Source organism: Carcharhinus amblyrhynchos, chromosome 3 (genome assembly GCF_965287045.1).
Source record: "Carcharhinus amblyrhynchos chromosome 3, sCarAmb.v2.hapA, whole genome shotgun sequence".
Lineage (NCBI taxonomy): Eukaryota > Metazoa > Chordata > Chondrichthyes > Carcharhiniformes > Carcharhinidae > Carcharhinus > Carcharhinus amblyrhynchos.
Genome location: NC_137326.1, coordinates 59,436,400 through 59,456,782, shown reverse-complemented (window position 1 = coordinate 59,456,782; position 20,383 = coordinate 59,436,400). Strand labels below are relative to the sequence as shown.

Genomic DNA, 20,383 nt, shown 5'->3' with positions numbered 1-20,383 from the left:
CCACCCACCCCCCCCCCCCCAGGTTCTGGGATCTCCATGTAACTGTGGTTCCTATCCGCTGATGCTGGGGAAAATCGCCAGGTATGCCTCTGGCCAGGAAGGGAGTTCAGTTTTATTGTGGCAGCCCATGCCCAACAGAGAGACCCAGTAAGGGCCACCCACTTTTGAAGACTCTCATTTGCCCTTGAAATTAACCCCCTTCACCCCCACCTCGCTGGGATCTCCCCAACTGGCTCTGGTGAGGCTGCCTCACATGCCATCACTCCAGAGCTCCAGTGACAAGCCTGCAATCTGGGTCTCCTGCAGGATTTCCAGTACTGGAGAGTGCCAGCCTCTGATTGGCCAACTGCTCTCGGAGGTAAATAATTCCCACTGACCATGACAAGGACCCTGTTGCATAGCAGTTACGTGCCCGATTAGCATTAAATGAGGTCTTGGGAGAGCACTCGGAATGGCCCTAGCAGGTTGTGGATGGGCCCACAACCGTGAGCAATAAATTCCATCAATTTTTTAATCTCCCCATTCGACTATTTATACTGGATTCAGTTCAACTCGAATTTCCTTTGCTGTTTTTCATCAATCTCCAAATGCACCATCCTACACACTTCTCTCTATGACAGTTGTTGAAATTGAAACTCATCACGCAGTTTCCCAAATGGCCAGTGTTGAGTTCAACAATGAGGATGTTAGATTTGACTTATTATTGTCACATGTATTCGTGTACAGTGAAAAGTATTGTTTCTTGCAAGCTATTCAAACAAAGCATACCATACATAGAGAAGGAAAGGAGAAAGTAACACTACATTCTGCACTGTCATAGCTAGGGTGTAGAGAAAGATCAACTTAATGTGAGGTAGGTCTATTCAAAAGTCTGATGGCAGCAGGGAAGAAGCTGTTCTTGAATTGGTTGGTACGTGACCTGAATTTTGTATCATTTTCCCAACTGAAGAAAGTGGAAGAGAGTATGACCGTGTTGTGTGGAGTCCTTAATTATGTTGACTGCTTTTCCAACGTAGAGGGAAGTGTAGACAGAGTCAATGGATGGGAAGCTGGTTTGAATGATGGATTGGGCTTCATTCACTATCGTTTGTCGTTTCCTGCAATCTTGGACAGAGCAGGAGCTGTACCAAGCTGTGATACAACCTGAAAGGATGCATTCTATGGTACATCTGTAAAAGTTCATAAGAGTTGTGGTGGACATGCCAAATTTCCTTAGTCTTCTGAGAAAGTAGAGTGTCGGTGGGCTTTCTTAAGGATAGTATTGGCATGGAAAGACCAGGACAGGTTATTGATGATCTGGACACCTAAAAACTTGAAGCTCTCAACCATTTCTACTTCATCCCCATTGATGTAGACAGGGACATGCCCTCCAGTCCAACTCCTGGAGACGATGTAGACAGAAGTGTATAAGGTAGAGTCTTTGGAGTTGAGAAGGAACAAGAGAAAAAAATTCAAGAGGAACATTGAGCCAAGGATTATCAGTCAGATGGAGAGATTGGACAAGTTTCAGCAGAGAATCTGATGAAGTGCCTGAGAACAGCCCATGTGGAGGAATGCCCATTTGAACCTGCAATCAGACCCATAGTGGCTCAGTTGAAATATTGCCTGAAGTAGCACTGCTATTGATGCCCTAAATCAAGGCAATGTTACCTTACCAAGGTCAGGGTAATATGAGGCACTGCAGTTGACTTAAGCATTCCTGAGGCAAGTTGGGAGAAAGGAGAATTTCAGTCAGAATTTTAATATTCTCATGTTACAAACACCCATTGAGGTCCATGATCAGGTTCTGAAGACACCACAGAGAAATAGCTTGCCATAGTTGTCTTTCGAAACAGCAGCCAGCACTGACACAGTAATGCAACAAAATCTGAGATGGAGGGATGCACAGTTTTCTACTGCAGAGCTGTGGAAAGATTCAGTGGAGGAACCAGATGTCCTCACTCAGGAAGAGGAGTTAGATTAGTCTTTGCCTGGTTGCTTGCCAGTAGCCATCTGTGACCCTAAAATGGTTGCAGAACTTAAGTCTTTATTGACTTAGCTGATCTCAGCCAGGTTGGTGGGGTAGGGTGAGCCATAGGACACTAAAACGGATCCCTCCCTCATGGCAGCTTGATCAAGTATTGCTGCCGAGGCCCTAAGCTCTGGAATACCCCCCCTAAGTTTCTCCCCTTTTCTCCTCCTCTATGGCACTCCTTAAAACTACTTATGAAGCATGATGAGATTTTTTACATATTAAGATGCTATATTAATTAAGTTGCTGCAATGTTTTATTATTGATTTGTGGCAGCTGGAGGTCAGCCCCTTGAAAAATGCCATCTATGTTGTGGAGAATAAAAACCAGGAGCTGCGGTCTCTCATCAGCCAGTACCAACACAAGCAGCTGCACGCCAACATTAATCTTCTTAGCATGTGTCTAAATGGAGTGATAGATGCAGCTGTCAATGGAGGAATAGCCAGATACCAAGAGGTAAGGATCAGCTTGCGTAGGCTGAATTTGCAGTTGAATACAGTGAATCAAAATCAAAATAAAAACAGAAAATGCTGTATGTACTCAGCAAGTTAAACAATAATTATGTAGATGGAATGACTTTCTACCCCTAACGGTTACTGTATTATTCAGACATGAAAATTACGAAAAACAATGAGACAACACTCAAAGCCCAAATCAAACATTAATATCTTTGGTAGGAATACCCATTAACAATACAATGCACCTCTTAACAATACACCTGTTAGTCCAAATAAATTACAAGGAGTTATACATCCAATCACCCAGGGAGTGGTGAACCTCCTATTGATTGCATGCTTCAGGAACTGATCAAACTCTGAGATGATGCAATGCTTACACTCCCAAATTCAGAGAAGGTGCTGCACTTACAGTACCTAACTCAAAAAGGAAAGTCTGATAAAGGGCAAAATATCAGAATGAAGAGCTATGATTAAACTTGAGGTATTTCTGGGCTGGGAGCCAGTGTTATTCTGCAAGCACATGGGATGATGGATGAATTCAATTTTCTGGGAGTTAGGTAATGTGCAGCAAAGTTTTAGATGAGCTGAAGGTCATTGAGGGTGAAAGAATAGAAGCTGACAAGGACATTGCCATAGTCAAGTCTGGCAAATAACACCTAAATAGAATGTAAGAACACAGAACAGACTCTCAATTTTTAAGGGGAACAACCCGAGTTTCTCTAGTCTCACCGTGTAACTGAAGTTTTTGTATTTTCTACTATTCCAGTAAATTGCATCTACATGCCCTTAAGGCCTTGGCATCCTTACCCAGAATTAGCCACAGTACCCCAGATGCAGCCTATGTTTATTAAGAATTAGCATAACCTCCTTAAATTGGTTCGCTATTTGAAAGGCCAAGGACCCCATAAGTCTTTCAATAGCCTTTTCTACTGTAATGCCACCTTCCATGACTTATATAAACCAGCAGGTATCCTCTTCCTGCATCCCAGATAAAATGTTACCTTTTCATTTATAATGTCTTCACTTATGGCTCCTACTTCTCCCTGCTTCCACCTGACTGACATTCCTCCTCATGGTTTCTTGACCTTCCACCTCCTGAGTCCCTGACCTTTCTCATATCTCAATTCCTACTTTCCCCTCACCCCAGATCCCTGATCTTCCCCACGTTAATTCCCAATCTTCCCCTTTCCTGACACCCCCCTCCCAAGTTGGTGACCCTTGCTCCCACCATGAATCCCTGACCTTGCCCCCCAATCCAATGCAAGTTTCTTACCTTCCCCCTCACCCAAAACTCCTCCTCACCTCCCCCCCACCGCCACAACCCAAGGCCTGATCCTCCTTTCCCCAATTTCTTACTCCACTCTTCTCCGAGTTCCAAGTCTTCTCCTGTCTTTCCCCCCCATAACCTCTGAGTTGCTGACTTTCCCTCAACTACCCCCTCTTTAGAGTTCCAGGCCTTCATACCCTGCCATCACCTCCCCACCACCCCCCCCCCCCCAACCCCCTCCCTGAGTTCCTGCACCTTACAACCCCAGGGTCCAGGCCTTCAGCACACCACCACCTTTTTCCCACAGTTGCATTCCAATGTTTTGGCATTTGCGCTGCTGCAAAAGACGTGAGCTTGCTCAGCTCCAGAGGAGCAGCAGGTTGGTCTTTGAACTTAGCCCCTATATGGGTGCACATGTGCAAAAGCACGACTGAACAGTTGATGCATCATTAAAAATAAGCGTTTTGAACTTCTTCCTGTTCTGACAAAAGGCCACACAGCTGAAACCTTAATACTGCTTCTCTCTCTCTCCACAGATGCTATCTGTCCTGCTGAGTGTTTCCACATTTTCTTTTGCTTATTTCCAGCATCCAAAATACTTTGCTTTTGTATTAATGAACAATACATCTCATCCTGGGTCATCATGGTAACAGATTTCTCAGTACCTCAGTCTCTTGTTCAGATTTTTTCAAGACATTGCAACAATGACTGGGTCTCCAAACCAAGCTGACTGATTTTACACATTTTGTCTATTCACGTCACACTCTTCTCAATCTGTTTCTTGTTAATGTGAATTGTGACCTTGCTGGGATGATTACTATGGTGATCACATTACAATATTAATATATGAACACTTAGCATATGTTCATATCAAATTCACCTATTCAATGAACAGTTAATCAAATTAATATCTTATTTAATTAAAATATCAGACATAGAAATTTCACTCAGGCAGCGGTATCCTGCAGTGTAATTTCTGGCTTGTTGTCTTTTGAGTTTCAAGAGAGCAGATCAGATGAATCACGCAGAATCTATAAAGTAGGGCTTATAGATCCCATTCTGTTAGTTTGAGATTTAGGGAAAGGATATCAGGTTATCTAAACAATCCTGTGATCTAGCACACTGCCCTTTTACCCCTGGTAATTAGAATTGAATCCAGTTCAGGCCAATGAGATAAAAGTTCCTTCTCTCTGCTGATTGCAACAGTCACTGCCTCTTGAACTAAATTCTTAATGGACATGAGTTCATGGCACAAAACTACTGAAAATAAAGCACATTTGGCAACCTCACTCAAGTGGGACACAAGGATGTGGTGATGGAAAAAAAAGTGCATGTTTCCAGGTGGCCTTGGTGTTGGACCAAGCAGATGGAACTTTGTATTGATTGAGAGAATATTAATTCTCAACAGGGGTCAGTGTAATTTTATATCAGAAAACTATACTGCCATGTTGTTCCTCACTGTAGCCATTGATGTTAAGCCTCCTGTTATTGCACATTGCTGGCCCTGATTCTGACAAGAATGATCCTGTCTTTTCAATTTCCTTCGAACTATAGAGGATGGACCAAACACACTTTTGTGGTAATCCTATCCTATTAATGAATGGAGAAGTCTCCTTAATGTTAAAGGGATTGCTTTTAACAATAAGTATTGAACAAACTTCTAATTTTCAAAGCATGTACGACAATGTAATGTCCATCCAAATGATTCAGCATTGAATTGCACAAACCTATGCTGAAATCAAGGCATTTTTTACAATTTAATAAGTACGTTAAAGAGTAACAGTTACCCAGCGAATAAGTGAATACCAAAGAAATCGAAAAGCAAAATGCTGCAAATCTAAAATTAAAGCAGAAAATACTGGATAATCTCAGCAAGTTGGCAGCATCTGTGTAGGGAGAGAAACAGAGTTTCAAGTCTATGACCTTTCATCAGATCTGGGAAAAGGCAGAGATGTACAAGGGCTGAGTGGTTAGCTGACTTTATATTTGCATTGTTCTAAAATCTTTTCAACATTTTCTGATTTACTACCCAGAGAAGATAATAGTCCGTACATAGTCTCTTCATTGGTCGTACGCATTGGTACCCATGATAGATAAAGGGGGTTCATTGGCAGCTGGGAGCTCAATACTACCATCTCACGGATGACACATGCTGCACAAATTCAGTGACCAAAATGCGTGCGCGCGCACACACACACACACACATACCATCCCACCCCACCCTACAACTACATAGACTGAACTACCAGTGAAGAATGAAACTGACCAAACAATTAACGTGAAGAATGGTGTAATTCCACCATGAAAATATCTATTCGAGATTGTTTTCTTAGAAGGCGAGCAACTTCATTGCAACACAAAGGTATTGACTGGATCATACCCTGCTGCTTTTGTGAAAGTTAGAAATACTGGCATGGAACATGCACTAGGTTGCGCTGTTTCCCTTTGCCCAATTTGCTCAGAATTAGCCACATCAGAGCAAAAGATTGCAGACACATAAATTACATCCAGCGCAAGTTGACTTTCTCCAGTCTTCTGTACTGTCTTAAAAAATACACTGGCTTAAAAATGCTTAAATCAGCATATTCGCAGGTGGTGGATTGACATCCAGATTAAAATGCTTTTTTTTTGCAATAAAACCACTTCTAGCTGTATTAAGCAAACTGCACCGAGTTATCAATCTTAAATACTTCAAGACATTTTCTAAAGTAGAATTTATTTTTAAATGACATTCTAAACTATTGACCTATTACACTGGCTATGGTCGAACTTTTGTTCAGCAATATGAAAATGAGTTTGAGCAGAAACTAGGAAGATGGAAGACTTCTCTAAACCAGTGAATTTTGCATCTGTATCCCTCTTTTTATCCAGAGCAGAAACTCTATTCCATTTTGTTTTATCTTGAGTTGTCAAAGCTCTGATCAAATACACGCTGTCTTTTCCTTTTACAGGCGTTCTTCCAGAAGGAATACATAGTGAGTCATCCAGATGACAGTGAGAAGATTAACCAGCTGAAGGAGCTGATGCAGGAACAGGTACTGCAATCCTTTCTGTTCTCTATTCATCTCTGGACCCATTTCTGATAGTTTATTCAGAGACCACAGCAAAAATGATTTGTGGCTCTATGCCTGGAAGAGGAACCTGCAAAAACCATATTTGGGGATATTCTGATTAGTGGCTGTCCGATAGTCAAAAATTGTAAATATCATCCCATACTTGAAAAAAATGCTTTCTGAAGAATCTAGAGTCAAATAGAAGAGACAAAGGGAAAAGTGTTCATTAGCTAGAGTTGTACAAGTTCTCAACTCTTATCAGGGAGCAACCTATAAGTATTAGGATCTGCCTAAATCTGCATTCATTAGATGGGGTTTAGTCTCTGGACAGCAGGAGATTAAGTGGCAATTAGTTCCATTACAGAAAAAAACCTGGTAGTATCTGATTCACCTTTCATCGGATGAACATTGTAATAGCAATGCTGATAAAGGTACTAGCCAAAGTGCGTAATGATAAGACTCTTCTACTTTGTCAGGTGCAGGAGGAACTGTGAAAATGAGCCCTCTCCCCTCCACCTGCTCTAAAGAATGTCAAGATTAGTGACCCAGACCCTGCCGTCATGTCATTGAGAGTAGAGGAGCAGTGGTAATCCAGATTACTGCCTTTTTTTTTAAATGAATATTTGAAAAATGCCACATTGCCAAAACTGAAGTAATCAGTAACTGCTAGTCGTAAATCACTTTCCTCAGTATTTACAGTTGAGAAAAGTGTGGATGTTAGGGAACTTGGGGAATTAAATATTGATGTCTTGAGGACTATACATATTACAGAGGAGGAGGTGCTGGAAGTCTTAAAGCGCATCAAGGTAGATAAACCTGCAGGGTCTGATGAGATATATCCCAGGACATTGTGGGAGGCTCGGGTGGAAATTGCGGGTTCCCGAGCTGAGATATTTGAATCATTGATAGTCACTGATGAGTTGCCTGAAGATTAGAGAGTTGTTGTGCGTTTGTTTAATAAGGGCTGCGGGGAAAAGCCTAGGAACTGTAGGCTAGTTAGCCTCACGTCTGTGGTGGGTAAATTGTTGGAAGGTATTTTGAGAGACAGGATCTACAGGCATTTAGAGACACAAGTACTGATTAGGGACAGTGAGCATGGCTTTGTGAGTGGAAAATCATGTCTCACAAATTTGATTGAGTTTTTTGAAGGGGTAACCAAGAAGGTAGATGACGGCAGTGCAGTTGATGTTGTCTACATGGACTTTGTAAAAAGTCTGACAACACCAGGTTTCAGTCCAACCGATTTATTTGACAGTAAATTCACTAGCTTTCGGGTTAGCCCCTTCGTCAGGTGAATGGAGAGTTCTGGCCTCAGACAGAGCATATAAAGCACAGACAGTTTACAGATTACTACATTAGTACAGTCCACTACATGGACTTTAGCAAGGCCTTTGATAAGGTACCGTGTGGTATATTGTTGCATAAAGTTAAATCTCACAGGATCCAGGTGAGGTATCTAAGTGGATACAAAATTGGCTCCTTAACAGAAGCCAGAGGGTGGTTGTAGAGAGTTGTTTTTCAAAGTGGAGGCCTGTGACCAGCAGAGTGCCTCAGGGATCAGTAATAGGCCCACTATTATTTGTCATTTATATTAATGATTTGGATGAGCATATAGGGGGCATGATTAGCAAGTTTGCAGATGACACCAAGATTGGTGGCTTGGTGGACAGTGAGGAAGATTATCTCCAATTGCAGAGGGATCTTGATCAATTGGGCCAGTGGGCTAACGAATGGCAGATGGAGTTTAATTTAGACGAATGCAAAGCGATGCATTTTGGTAGATTGAACCAGGGCAGGACTTACTCAGTTAATGGTAGGGCATTAGGGAGAGTTACAGAACAAAAGGATCTAGGGGTACATGTTCATAGCTCCTTGAAAGTGGAGTCACAGGTGGATAGAGTGGTGACGAAGGCATTCAGCATGCTTGGTTTCATCGGTCAGAACATTGAATACAGGAGTTGGGACATTTTGTTGAAGTTGTACAAGGCATTGGTAAGGCCACACTTGGTATACTGTGTGCAATTCTGGTCACTCTATTATAGAAAAGATATTATTAAACTAGAAAGAGTGCAGAAAAGATTTACTAGGATGCCACCAGGACTTGTTGGATTGAGTTATAAGGAGAGGCTGAATAGACTGGATGTAACCAATGATAATATTGGAATCTGTTATAATGTAACCAATGGTAACATGCTGTGATGGTCATTAAGGGCCGGTAAAATCGCGTGAGACAAAAAATCAGGATTACGTCAATTTCACAGCTCTTGCAATTTTATGACAGCTGGATTTCTAGCAAGGTCAGCCTCTTGCCCATTTACCGTGAGAGGCTGAATAAATTATTTAAATTCATTTAAATTCTCATTTGCTTCAGTTTAGTGAGCCCGGCTGATTTCCCTCTATGGCCTTGCCAGGAGATGAACGGGAAAGTCATGTTGGTCTCACCTGCTGGAATCAGATGTCACTCAGGTCCCCCAGGTGGCTGAGGGCAAGGGGGCGATGCCCCTCAGGCAGTGGCAGCCTGACACTGCCAGCCTGGCACCTGTGCACTGCCAGCCTGACACCTAGGCAATGCCCTGTGGGCACCTTGGCACTGCCCACTGGGTAATGTTAGGGGGCAGGCCGATGAGGGTGGGGCCTATGGGAGCAGGGCATGAATACGGCAGGACATGAAGGGGGCAGCCAAATCGGGGAGGTGGGGTGGGGGGGGAGTGGTGGGCCTGCTGCTACTCTGCAACAGGTTTGGATTTGGGAGGGGAGGCCACTGCCACTCTGCAGTGCAATTGGATTGGGGGGTGGGGGGCCACTTTGCAACGGGATCAGATCGGGGGTTGGGTCAGGATCTGTCTAATCAGCAAGGGTTGGTAGTGGGGGCTAGATGCCGCTTGCATTATGGGGCTCGCAATTAACAGTGATCCCCTGTGATTGTGGGTGGGGGGGGAAGCTGTTGGGGGCTGCCTGCAGCAGCAGGGACCTGACAGCTCTCTTTCTGTCCATCAAATCCCTGCTGCTAAAATTGCAGATGCACAGCATCAGACATCTGCACATGCACAATGGCACATTGATTGATCCCTGTTACATTTTATTAGTTAGATCTTGCCAACCTGAAAATGATCCATTTATGCCTACTCTGTTTCCTTTTAGCTAACCAATTCTCTATTCGTGCTAATGTATTACCCCCAACACCCTAAGAACGTAAGAACTAGAACAGGAGTAGGTAATCTGGCCCCTTGAACCTGCTCCACCACTCAGTAAGATCATGGCTGATCTTTTCATGGATTTAGCTCCATTATCCTTCCGCTCACTATAACCCTTAATTACTTTGCTGTTCAAAAATTTATCTATCCTTGCCTTAAAAATATTCAAATGAGGTAGCCTGAACTGCTTCACTGGACATAGAATTTCACAGATTCAAAGCCCTTTGCATGAAGAAGTCCCTCCTCAACTAAGTTGTAAATCTGCTCCACCTTATTTTGAGGCCATACCCCTTAGTTCTAGTTTCACCTACCAGTGGAAACAACTTCCCTGCTTCTATCTAAACTATTCCCTTCATAATTTTATATATTTCTGTAAGATCTCCCCTCATTCTTCTGAATTCCAATGAGTATAGCCCCAGTCTACTTAGTCTCTCCTCGTAAGCCAACCCTCTAAATTCCAGAATCAACCTCTTGGATCTCCTTTGCACCGTCTCCAATGCCAGTATATCCTTTCTCAAGTAATGACACCAAAACTGTACACAGTACTCCAGGTGTGGCCTCACCAATACTTTAAACATAACCTCATTGTTTTTAAACTCCATCCCTCTAGCAAAGGACAAAATTCCATTTGTCTTTTTAATTACCTGCTGCACCTGCAAATCAACTTTTTGTGATTCATGCACAAGGACATCCAGGTCCCTCTGCATAGCAGCATGCTGCAATTTTTTACCATTTAAATAATAGTCCATTTTGCTGTTATTCCTACCAAAATAGATGATATATTTACCAACATTGTACTCCATCTGCCAGATCCTTGCCCACTCACTTAGACTGGCTATATCCCTTTGCAGATTTTCAGCATCCTCTGTACACTTTGCTCTGCCCCTCATTTTAGTGTCATCTGCAAATTTTGACACACTACACTTGGTCCCCAACTCCAAAACATCTATGTAAATCATAAACAATTGCGGTCCCAACACTGATCTCTGAGGCACTCCATTAGTCACTGATCGCCAACCAGAAAAACACCCATTTATCCCCACTCTATGCTTTCTGTTAGTTAAGCAATCCTCTATCCATGCTAATACATTACCTGTAACATCATGCACCTTTATCTTATGTAGCAGTCTTTGGTGCAGCATCTTGTCAAATGCCTTCCGGAAATCCAGATACACCACGTACACAGGTTCCCCATTGCACATGTAAGAATTCCACCAAATTAGTCAACATAAGAACATAAGAAATAGGAGTAGGCCATCTAGCCCTTCGAGCCTGCCCCACCATTCAATAAGATCATGGCTGATCTGAAGTGTATCACTTCCACTTTTCCACTTTCTCCCCATAATCCTTAATTCCCCTGTCTATCAGAAACCTACCTACCCGTGACTTAAATATATTTAGCGAGATAGCCTCCACCAGTTCAACGGGCAGAGAATTCCAGAGATTCACCACCCTTTGAGTGATGAAGTTCCTCCTCAACTCTGATCAAAACTGGCCCCCCCTTATCTTGAGGCTGTGTCCTCTAATCCTGCTATCCTTTCTAAGCGGGAAGAATCTCTCTACCTCTACCCTATACATCCCCTTCATTATCTTATACGTCTCTATAAGATCCCCCCTCATCCTTCTAAACTCCAACAAGTACAGACCCAGTCTATTTAGTCTCTCTTCATAGGCTAACCCCCACATCTCCAGTATCAGCCTAGTGAGCCTCCTCTGCACTCCCTGCAAGGCCAATATATCCTTCCACAAATGCAGCAACCAAAACTGCACACAGTACTCCAGCTTGGGCCTCACCAGTACCCTGTACAGTTGCAGCAAGACCTCCCTACTTTTAAATTCTATCCCCCTCGCTATAAAGGCCAACATTCCATTCGCCTTCTTGAACACCTGCTGCACCTGCAGACTGGGTTTTTGCGACTCGTGCACAAGGACCCCTAGGTCCTTCTGCACCGTAGCATGCTGCAGCTTTTCGCCTTTTAAATAATAATCCCTCCTACTATTTTTTCTGCCAAAGTGGATAACCTCACACTTGCTAACATTATACTCCATCTGCCAGGTCCTCACCCACTCACTCAGCCTATCCAGATCTCTCTGCAGACTTTCCACACCCTCCACACAATTTGCTTTTCCACTCATCTTCGTGTCATCAAATTTCGTCACCCTACACTCAGCCCCCTCCTCCAGATCATCTATATAAATGGTCAACAGTTGAGGCCCCTGCGGCACTCCGCTAGTCACCAACCACCAACCAGAATAGCACCCATTGATACCAACTCTCTGCTTCCTATTAGACAGCCAATCCTCTATCCATGCTAACACCTTACCCCCAACTCTGTGCATCCTAACCTTCTGTAGCAACCTTTTGTGAGGCACCTTATCAAACGCCTTTTGGAAATCTAAAGACACCACATCCATCGGTTCCCCTCTGTCTACCGCACTAGTCACATCCTCATAGAAATCCAATAAAGTCGACAAACACGACTTCCCCTTAATGAATCCGTGCTGCGTCTGCTCGATCAAACCATTCTTTTCTCGGTGCCTCGCTATTTCTTCTTTGATGATGGATTCTAGCATTTTTCCAACTACAGACGTTAAACTAACCAGCCGATAATTCCCTGCCTTTCGTCTGCTACCTTTTTTAAACAGCGGCGTAACATTAGCCGTTTTCCAATCTTCTGGCACCTCCCCAGAGTCCAGCAAATTTTGATAAATAATTACTAAGGCATCCACTATCACCTCTGCCATTTCTTTCAGAACCCTGGGATGCATTCTGTCTGGTCCTGGGGACTTGTCCACCTTCAGTCCCATTAGTCGATCAAGCACTACCTCTCTAGTGACAGTAATCGCATTCAGGCCCTCAACTCCGACCATCCTTCTATCTTTAATATCCGGCAAACTATTCATGTCCTCTTCCATGAAGACCAAGGCAAAAAAACTTACTTAAAGCCTCAGCCGTTTCCTCATCGCCCACCGCTAAATCCCCCCTCTCATCCTCCAAGAGTCCAACATTCACTCTAGCCAGCCTTCTCTTTATATATTTGTAAAAACTTTTACTGTCATTTTTTATATTTAGTGCTAGTTTAACTCCATACTCTATCTTTCCTTTCTTTATCACCTTCTTAGTCATTCTTTGTTGATTTTTAAATCTTTCCCTTTCTTCTAATCGCCCATTATTTTCAGCCACTCTGAACACATCAGCTTTTAATTTAATACTTTATTTCCTTCGATAACCACGGCTGGCTATCCCTTCTCCTACAGTCCTTCTTTACCATGGGAATACATTTCTGCTGAAAAAGGTCTCCTTAAAAATCCTCCGCTGTTCCTCAGCTGTCCTACCAACCAATCTGCGCCCCCAATCTACATTCGCTAATTCCACTCTCATCCTATCATACTACCCTCTGTTCAAACAGAGAATACAGGTTTGGGACCCTACTTTCTCATCCTCCATCTGCATCAGAAATTCAACCATACTATGATCACCTGTCCCAAGAGGATCCCTCACAAGATGATCCCTAATTCTACCTGCCTCGTTACACAACACCAGATCTAAGATAGCTCGCTCCCTCGTCGGTTCCCTTACATACTGTTCAAGGAAACTATCCCGACAGCATTCCAAGAACTCTTCCTCAAGCCCACCGCATTCAACTTGGGTCATCCACTCAATATGCAGATTAAAATCCCCCATGATTATCGCCATTCCATTCCTGCATGCATCAATTATTTGCTTGTTTATAGCCCACCCCACCTCAAAGTTATTATTTGGGGGCCTATAGGCCACACCCACCAGTGTCTTCCACCCCTTTACTATTCCTTACCTCCACCCACAACGATTCCACGTTTTGCTCTTTGGAGCCTATATCTTCCCTTACTACCGCCCTGATATTATCCTTATGACCAAACATGACCTGCACTTCATGAACGCATGCTGCATCTTCCCAATAGGACAATTTATATCCAGATGTCTCGCTTTTTCTTCCTTGATGATAGATTCAAGCATTTTCCCACCACAGAAGTTAAGCTAACTGGCCCATAGTTACCCTCCTTTTGTCTAACTCCTTTTTTTAAGCAGTGGTGTCACATTTGCAATTTTCCAATCTGCGGGAACCATCCCTGAGTCCATCAAATTTTGAAAAATTACCACTAGTGCATTTGCTATTTCTCCCGCCATCTCTTTTAGCACCCTGGGATGCATTCCATCAGGGCCTGGAGACTTGTCTATCTTTAGCTCCATTAGCTTGCCCAACACTACCTTTTTTGTGATAATGATAGTTTCTAGGTCTTCACCTGCCATAGTTGCCTTGTCATCAATTTTTAGCAAGTTATTTGTGTCTTCCACCATGAAGACTGACACAAAATACCTGGTCAATACTTCAGCTGTTTTGTTATTTTGTGTTGTTACACCATGTGCTCCATCTATTTTGTTTCAACGTTTTAAAAATAATTATTTTCCAATGTCTTTCCGTACTCTGCCCCCAACTCTCTGCAGCAAAACTGCTGAAATACGGAGCTTGCTATAGGGGAAATCCAAGGGTGCAAACAAATACTGACCACAGACAGCTCAAAGGATGTTGAAGGATTGAAGGATGAATGTTATTTGTCCACTGTCAAATAGTCAGCAGACATTCCTACTGGAGGAATCGCAATTTTGGTGAGCCATGCGTCTTTCAAAAAGGAAAGGTGATGCCAAGGGAAAATATTTAGTTCTTTTTGCACATTAATGAAACCCACTTTAACTCTAACTCCATGTACCTCCAGCATCAAAGCAATGAAGGCCACCAGTAACAGAAAAATCATTCAGACTGAGGAAGAGATTTTTTAAAAAAATTGATGTTAGTGATCAGATTCATAGTGCAGTTTTAGTGCATATAATTTTCCCAGATTGCTCCTCCCTTACCAGCATAACCTCTGTCATTCCTGTCACCAGGTTCATATCCTTGGAGTGGGATTGGCAATCCATGAGAAATTGGTGCATCCAGAAATGCGACCCCTGCATAAGAAACTAATAGATCAGTTCCAGATGATGAGGTCCAGCCTTTGCCACGTGAGTATTAGCCTACCTTTATGGTTGAGTTTGTACTTATGTACCTTAAGACAAACTGTGATTTTTTTTTTATGAGAATGTTTTTGTTTTGTGTTCAAGGTTGTTCATATCATGCATTTTTTTTCATTCATAGGATGGGTACATCACTGGCAGGGCCAGCATTTATTGCCCGTCTTGAATTTCTTGCAGAAAGTGATACTGAACCATATTTTTGAATCACTACTATTAGGTGGGAGTTCCAGATTTTTAATCCAGAAATAGTGAAGGAACAGCAATATATTTCCAAATCAGGATGGTGTGGCTTGCAAAGGGATCGTGAAAGCTTGAAGGTGATACCCAAGTGCCTGCTAATCTTTTCTAGATGGTAGAGGTTGTGGGTTTGGAAGTTGCTGTTGAAGGAGCCTTGGCAAGTTGTTGTGGTCAGTTTTGTAGGTGGTACACACTACTGCCACTGTGTGCAGTGGTGGAGGGAGTGAATGTTTAAAGTTGTGGATGTGGTGCTAACCAAGTAAACTGCTGGATTATGTTGAGCTTCATGAGTATTGTTGGAAGTGTTCTCATCCAGCAAGTGTTACGCTCTGATTTGTGCCTTAGGCTTTGGGGAGTCAGGGGTGAGTTACATATCACTGCATTTCTAGCCCTTGACCTCTCTTGTAGCCACAGTAATTAACTTTCTGGTCAATGGTAACATCCCGCAACATTGGTAGTGGGATATTCGACAATGGTAATGCCATTGAATGTCAGGGGAAGTGGTTAGTTGTGATTTGTTGTTTGTGGGATTGCTTGGCTCTGTCTATTCCATGCTCCTTGCACTGTTTAGCATGTTTGTAGTCCTATGTTTTGCTTCACCAGGCTAGTACTTTATTTTTTGTACGCTCTCCTGCACATCACATTGAAGTTAGTCCTTTGGCTTGTTGGTAATAGTAGATTGAGGGATATGTCAGATCATGTTTTTACAGATTGTGGTTGAATACAATTCTGCTGCTATTGATGGCCCACAGGGCATATTTAAGGTACTAGATCTATTCTGAATCTATCCCATTAGTACTGCCACCCAACATGTTGGGGGGTTTGCTCTGTGTGAAGATGGAACTGTATGGTTGCTAAGCGTCCTAAAACGCTCATGGACAGATGCATCTATGGCAGGTAAATTGTTGAAGGTGGGGTCAAGTAGCTTTTCCTCCTGGTGCAAACCAGACTGGCAGATGCGTCTTCAGCACTCAGGCAGTTCGTCAGTAATGGTGCTACCAAGCCACCCATGGTGATGAACATTGAAATATACCATCATGAGTACATTCTGAATCTCAGTGCCTTTTCCTAGTGATGTGACAAAGTATAATTTCTTGAGGAAAGCAATGTTAGGCTGCTGCTTGACTAGTCTATTGACTAGCCCTCCCAATTTTGGAATTAAATGTTAGTGAGGACTTTGTAAGACCAAATGGGCTAGGTGTGCCTTTGTCATAGCCAGTGTTGAGATCAATGCCAGATAATCCATCTTGTTTTATTCTTATCTGACTTTTCTGTTGTGGTTTAATACAACTGAGCAATTTTAGAGGGCAGTTGAGAGTTACCTGTAGATCTGGAGCTCCATGTAGACCATACTGGCTGAGGATGGTAGATTTCCTTCCCTGAGGGACATGAGTGTGCCAGCGTGTTTTTTACGACAATCCAATAATTTCATGATCACCATCGCTGTGACTACAGTGGTGATTCTACGGCCATGCACGCTCATGTGCAGATTGCATTGGAGCCATGCAGTACTTGAGAATGGGCAATAAATGCTGACTCTGCCAGTAAACCTGCATTCAAATAATGAATTTTTATAAACTCCGTGCCAACAAAATGACTGTTCAACATGTTGAGATTTGTTAAATAACTTGACTGAATTTTTGCCAAATGCTTTTATGCTTTGGGCCCATACGTACTGGAACTGATTTTGCATGGGTCCCTTACAGCCACTGTGGAAGAGAAACTTTTATCTCTTTAGTCTAGGCTAGATCTCAATCAGTGAACACCCACAGACCCTGGATGGCTGTATTTAAATTCATTGATGTTCACCATAAGCCAAACTCAATACAAGTGTGGATTGGACATAGATCTACAATACTAATGCCAACTCTACCATGAGGGATCATAGTGCATTAAGCGCTAAGGAGAACCCCCTTTGGGATTCTCCCTGCCCCATGCCCTTATGTAATCTGGTTCCTCTGCCCAGTGAAGGCATGAACCAGATTAGCATATTTCAGTTTTAGGAAGGGTACAATGTTGACAGTGCCTAAACAGAGGCCAGCAAAGGAGGGGAAGGGGGGAGCATGGAGGGGCTTGGGGACTGAAGGAGGGCTTTTGGTGACCCCATAGCCGTTGCCCAGTTTGGAGGGTTGGCAGGGCAGAGGGTAGCTGATGAGGGTGCCTGATGCCAGTGAATGAGGGGTGTGGCCTTAGCCGGCAAGAAGGTGGGGGTGTGTAGGATTGTCTGGAGATCAGAAATGTAGAAGCACCGAAAATAGTTGCAGGAGTAGATCATTTGGCACTTTTCACCTGCTCTTTCTTTCATAATGATCATGACTGATCATCCAACTCAGTAACCTGTTTCCACTTTTCCCCCCATATCCTTTAATCCCTTTAACACCAAGAGCTATGTCTAACTCCCTTGACTTTGACGTATAATCGCTGTTCCTTCCTTATGTCCAGACCTTAGAATTCTCAACCTAAGAACATTGCAGGAGTACACTCAGCACAAAGAGTTTAGTAGTTCAACATTGTGGCTCACTAGCATCTACTCAAAGGGAAGCAAGGAATGGACAATAAATGCTGACCTTGACAATGACACCCACATTCAAATAATGAATTTTTACAAACTCCATGCCAACAATATGACCGTTCAACATGTGATTTGTTAAATAACTTTACTGATTTTTTGCCAAATTCTTTCATGCTGTGGGCCCATACCACTCAAACTGATCTCACATGGGTCCCTCACAGCCACCATGGAAGAGAAACTTTTATCTCTTTAGTCTATTTAGATCTCAATCAGTGAACACCCACTAACCCTGGATGGCTGTATTTAAATTCATTGACATTCACCACAAGCCGAACTCAATACGAGTGTGGGTTGTACATAGATCTATAACATTAATGCCAATTCTTTAATCCACCAAGCAAGACCCTCCACCGAGAATGCAGGATTGGTAAATGGATGATCCTTGGCAGGAATGCCGCAAAAGAGAATTCCAACCCAAACCTGCAATATATTATCCCAAATTTGTAAATTATGTCTAAAAAAGAAGGTGCTACATTGAAAACTGTCAGACTAATTAGAAGCACAGCTTTAAAAAGTCTGAAAGCATTCTTACTGAGAGGAGGAAAATCCAGACTCAAAGGCTACTATTTCCATGACAATTCTCTGGATGCAGTTTGCTTACTTACTAAATGATCTTGAGATGTAACTGAAGGGGACATATTATTTCCATAATGTTTACATTTCAAACAGATATTTGAATTCTTTTAAGGCAATGTGGAAAAACAAGTTACAGTACAGTGAGGTTCTTGCGTCAGTACCCTGTGGAAATTATTTTCTGTCACCCTCACCCTCACCCATTTGCTGATTAGTGCAGTGTGTTAAGAGATCTTTAAACTCTGTGTAATGGCACTGCTTAGTGTCACACTGAGACTAGAAAGTGCCTGGGTTCATTTTGCAACCTGTGCCATTGTCCAATATATATCCTCAATACATCTGAATAAGAAGGGAAAAATTATTTGAGGTCCCCACATCTGATCACTGTCACTTCTACTGGAAAAATCCTCGAGCTAATTTTTGTTCCTATTATATTTTGAAGACAGGCACAGATGAATGCAATATAGGGAGAAACTCAGTGGAAACCTTCCAGTTGAAAGTTGAATATTCAGGCCCTCTACCTGACAACTGTCTGAGGCTGAACCAGACTCTACAATCTTGGTATTCAGTTTTGACCACAAGATCAACTTCCCACTGCATCTCTGCACCATCACTAAGACCATCTATTTCCAACTCTGTAACATTGCCCGATTCCACCCCCGCTTTAGTTCATCTGCTGTTGAAATCCTTATCCATACCTTTGTTATACTTGAGAAGTACTTTATTAGTTCATAAAGTGCTTTGAAACATCCAGTGGTCATGAGGTTTAAAGTAAATGCAAGACTTTTTTTCTTTCCGGACTTGACTGTTCCAATGTGCACGTGTTCGGCCTCCAAATTCCATCATCCAAAACTGTGCTGCTGTATCTTAACTCATATTAAGTCTCATCCACCCATAACCCATCCACTGACCTACATTGGCTACTTATTCAGCAATGCCTTGATTTTAAAATTTTCATCTTCATGTTTAAGTACCTCCTAGCCTAGGCCCTTGCTATCTATGTAATCTCTTCCAGCTCCACATCACACCAAGGTCTCTGCACTCCTCTAAACCTCTCACACAGCCCTGATTTTAATTTCTCCATTATTAGTAGCCAAGCTTTCTCTGCCAAGGCCGTAAGTTTTTTGAATTCGTTCCCAGATCTCTCCACTTGTTTCTTTCTTTCTTAATGATGCACCCTTAAAACTATACCTTTCACCAAGCTTTTGTCATCACCTGTAATACGAACATACCAACAGAGAGCAGGACTAGGCCATTCAACCCTTGAGCCTACTCTGCCATTTAATAAGATCATGGCTGATCTGATAGTAACCTCATATCTGCATTCTGCCTACTCCCGATAACCTATCACCCCCTTGCTTACCAAGAATGTATCCACCTCTACCTTAAAAATATTCAAAGACTGCTTCCACCACTCTAAGAGAAATAGTTCCGCCCACTTGGGTCCCCCAGTACCCTCATTGCCAGAGGCCTTTTCTACTACTTAGCACTTGGTCTGAGGTCCGTCGAAGGCTGGACTAGGTCAGGTGGTATAAATTAAACAGGGGACCTTCGTTTCTGGAGGGAGCATCACAGGGTCATCGGTGCAGGTTTCTCCTCAGATTCTGTATCAGTCTGGAAGCCCACTTCTTCAGTTTCCATCTCCATCTCCAAGTCCACACCTTCACTATGCGGAAGGGCTAACGAGGAGTTGGCTTCGAGCTGAGGGCTAACACTGGCAGCAGTCATCTACATGGCCTGTAGTAAGACCTGCTAGGTGCTGACTCCCTCCCTGCCTCTGAGATGGCACAGGTGTTTCTTTAAGGTTTTACCCTGGAATTTAACCTTATAAGGTACTGCCCCCATTTTCTCAGTTATGATCCCAGGGACCCAACTGGGACCATCTCCAAAATTCCTTACATGAGCAAGCTCACCCATTTCAAATGGTCTTTCTGCCCTTGATTTCTTTTCTGATTTTCCACCTTC

The 20,383-nt window shown here is 42.9% G+C and overlaps 1 protein-coding gene across 5 annotated transcripts in view; it reads left to right on the top strand.

Annotated features, from left to right (window-relative positions):
- The window catches only part of dock3 (dedicator of cytokinesis 3), a 965,674-nt gene that overhangs the window by 897,531 nt on the left and 47,760 nt on the right, over positions 1 to 20,383 (top strand). For all 5 annotated transcript variants that reach the window (XM_080184500.1, XM_080184509.1, XM_080184492.1 and 2 more), the window contains 3 exons: positions 2,288 to 2,467; positions 6,688 to 6,771; positions 14,908 to 15,024. In XM_080184500.1, coding sequence (XP_080040626.1) covers positions 2,288 to 2,467; positions 6,688 to 6,771; positions 14,908 to 15,024 — 381 coding nt within the window. The remainder of the gene's footprint in view (positions 1 to 2,287; positions 2,468 to 6,687; positions 6,772 to 14,907; positions 15,025 to 20,383) is intronic.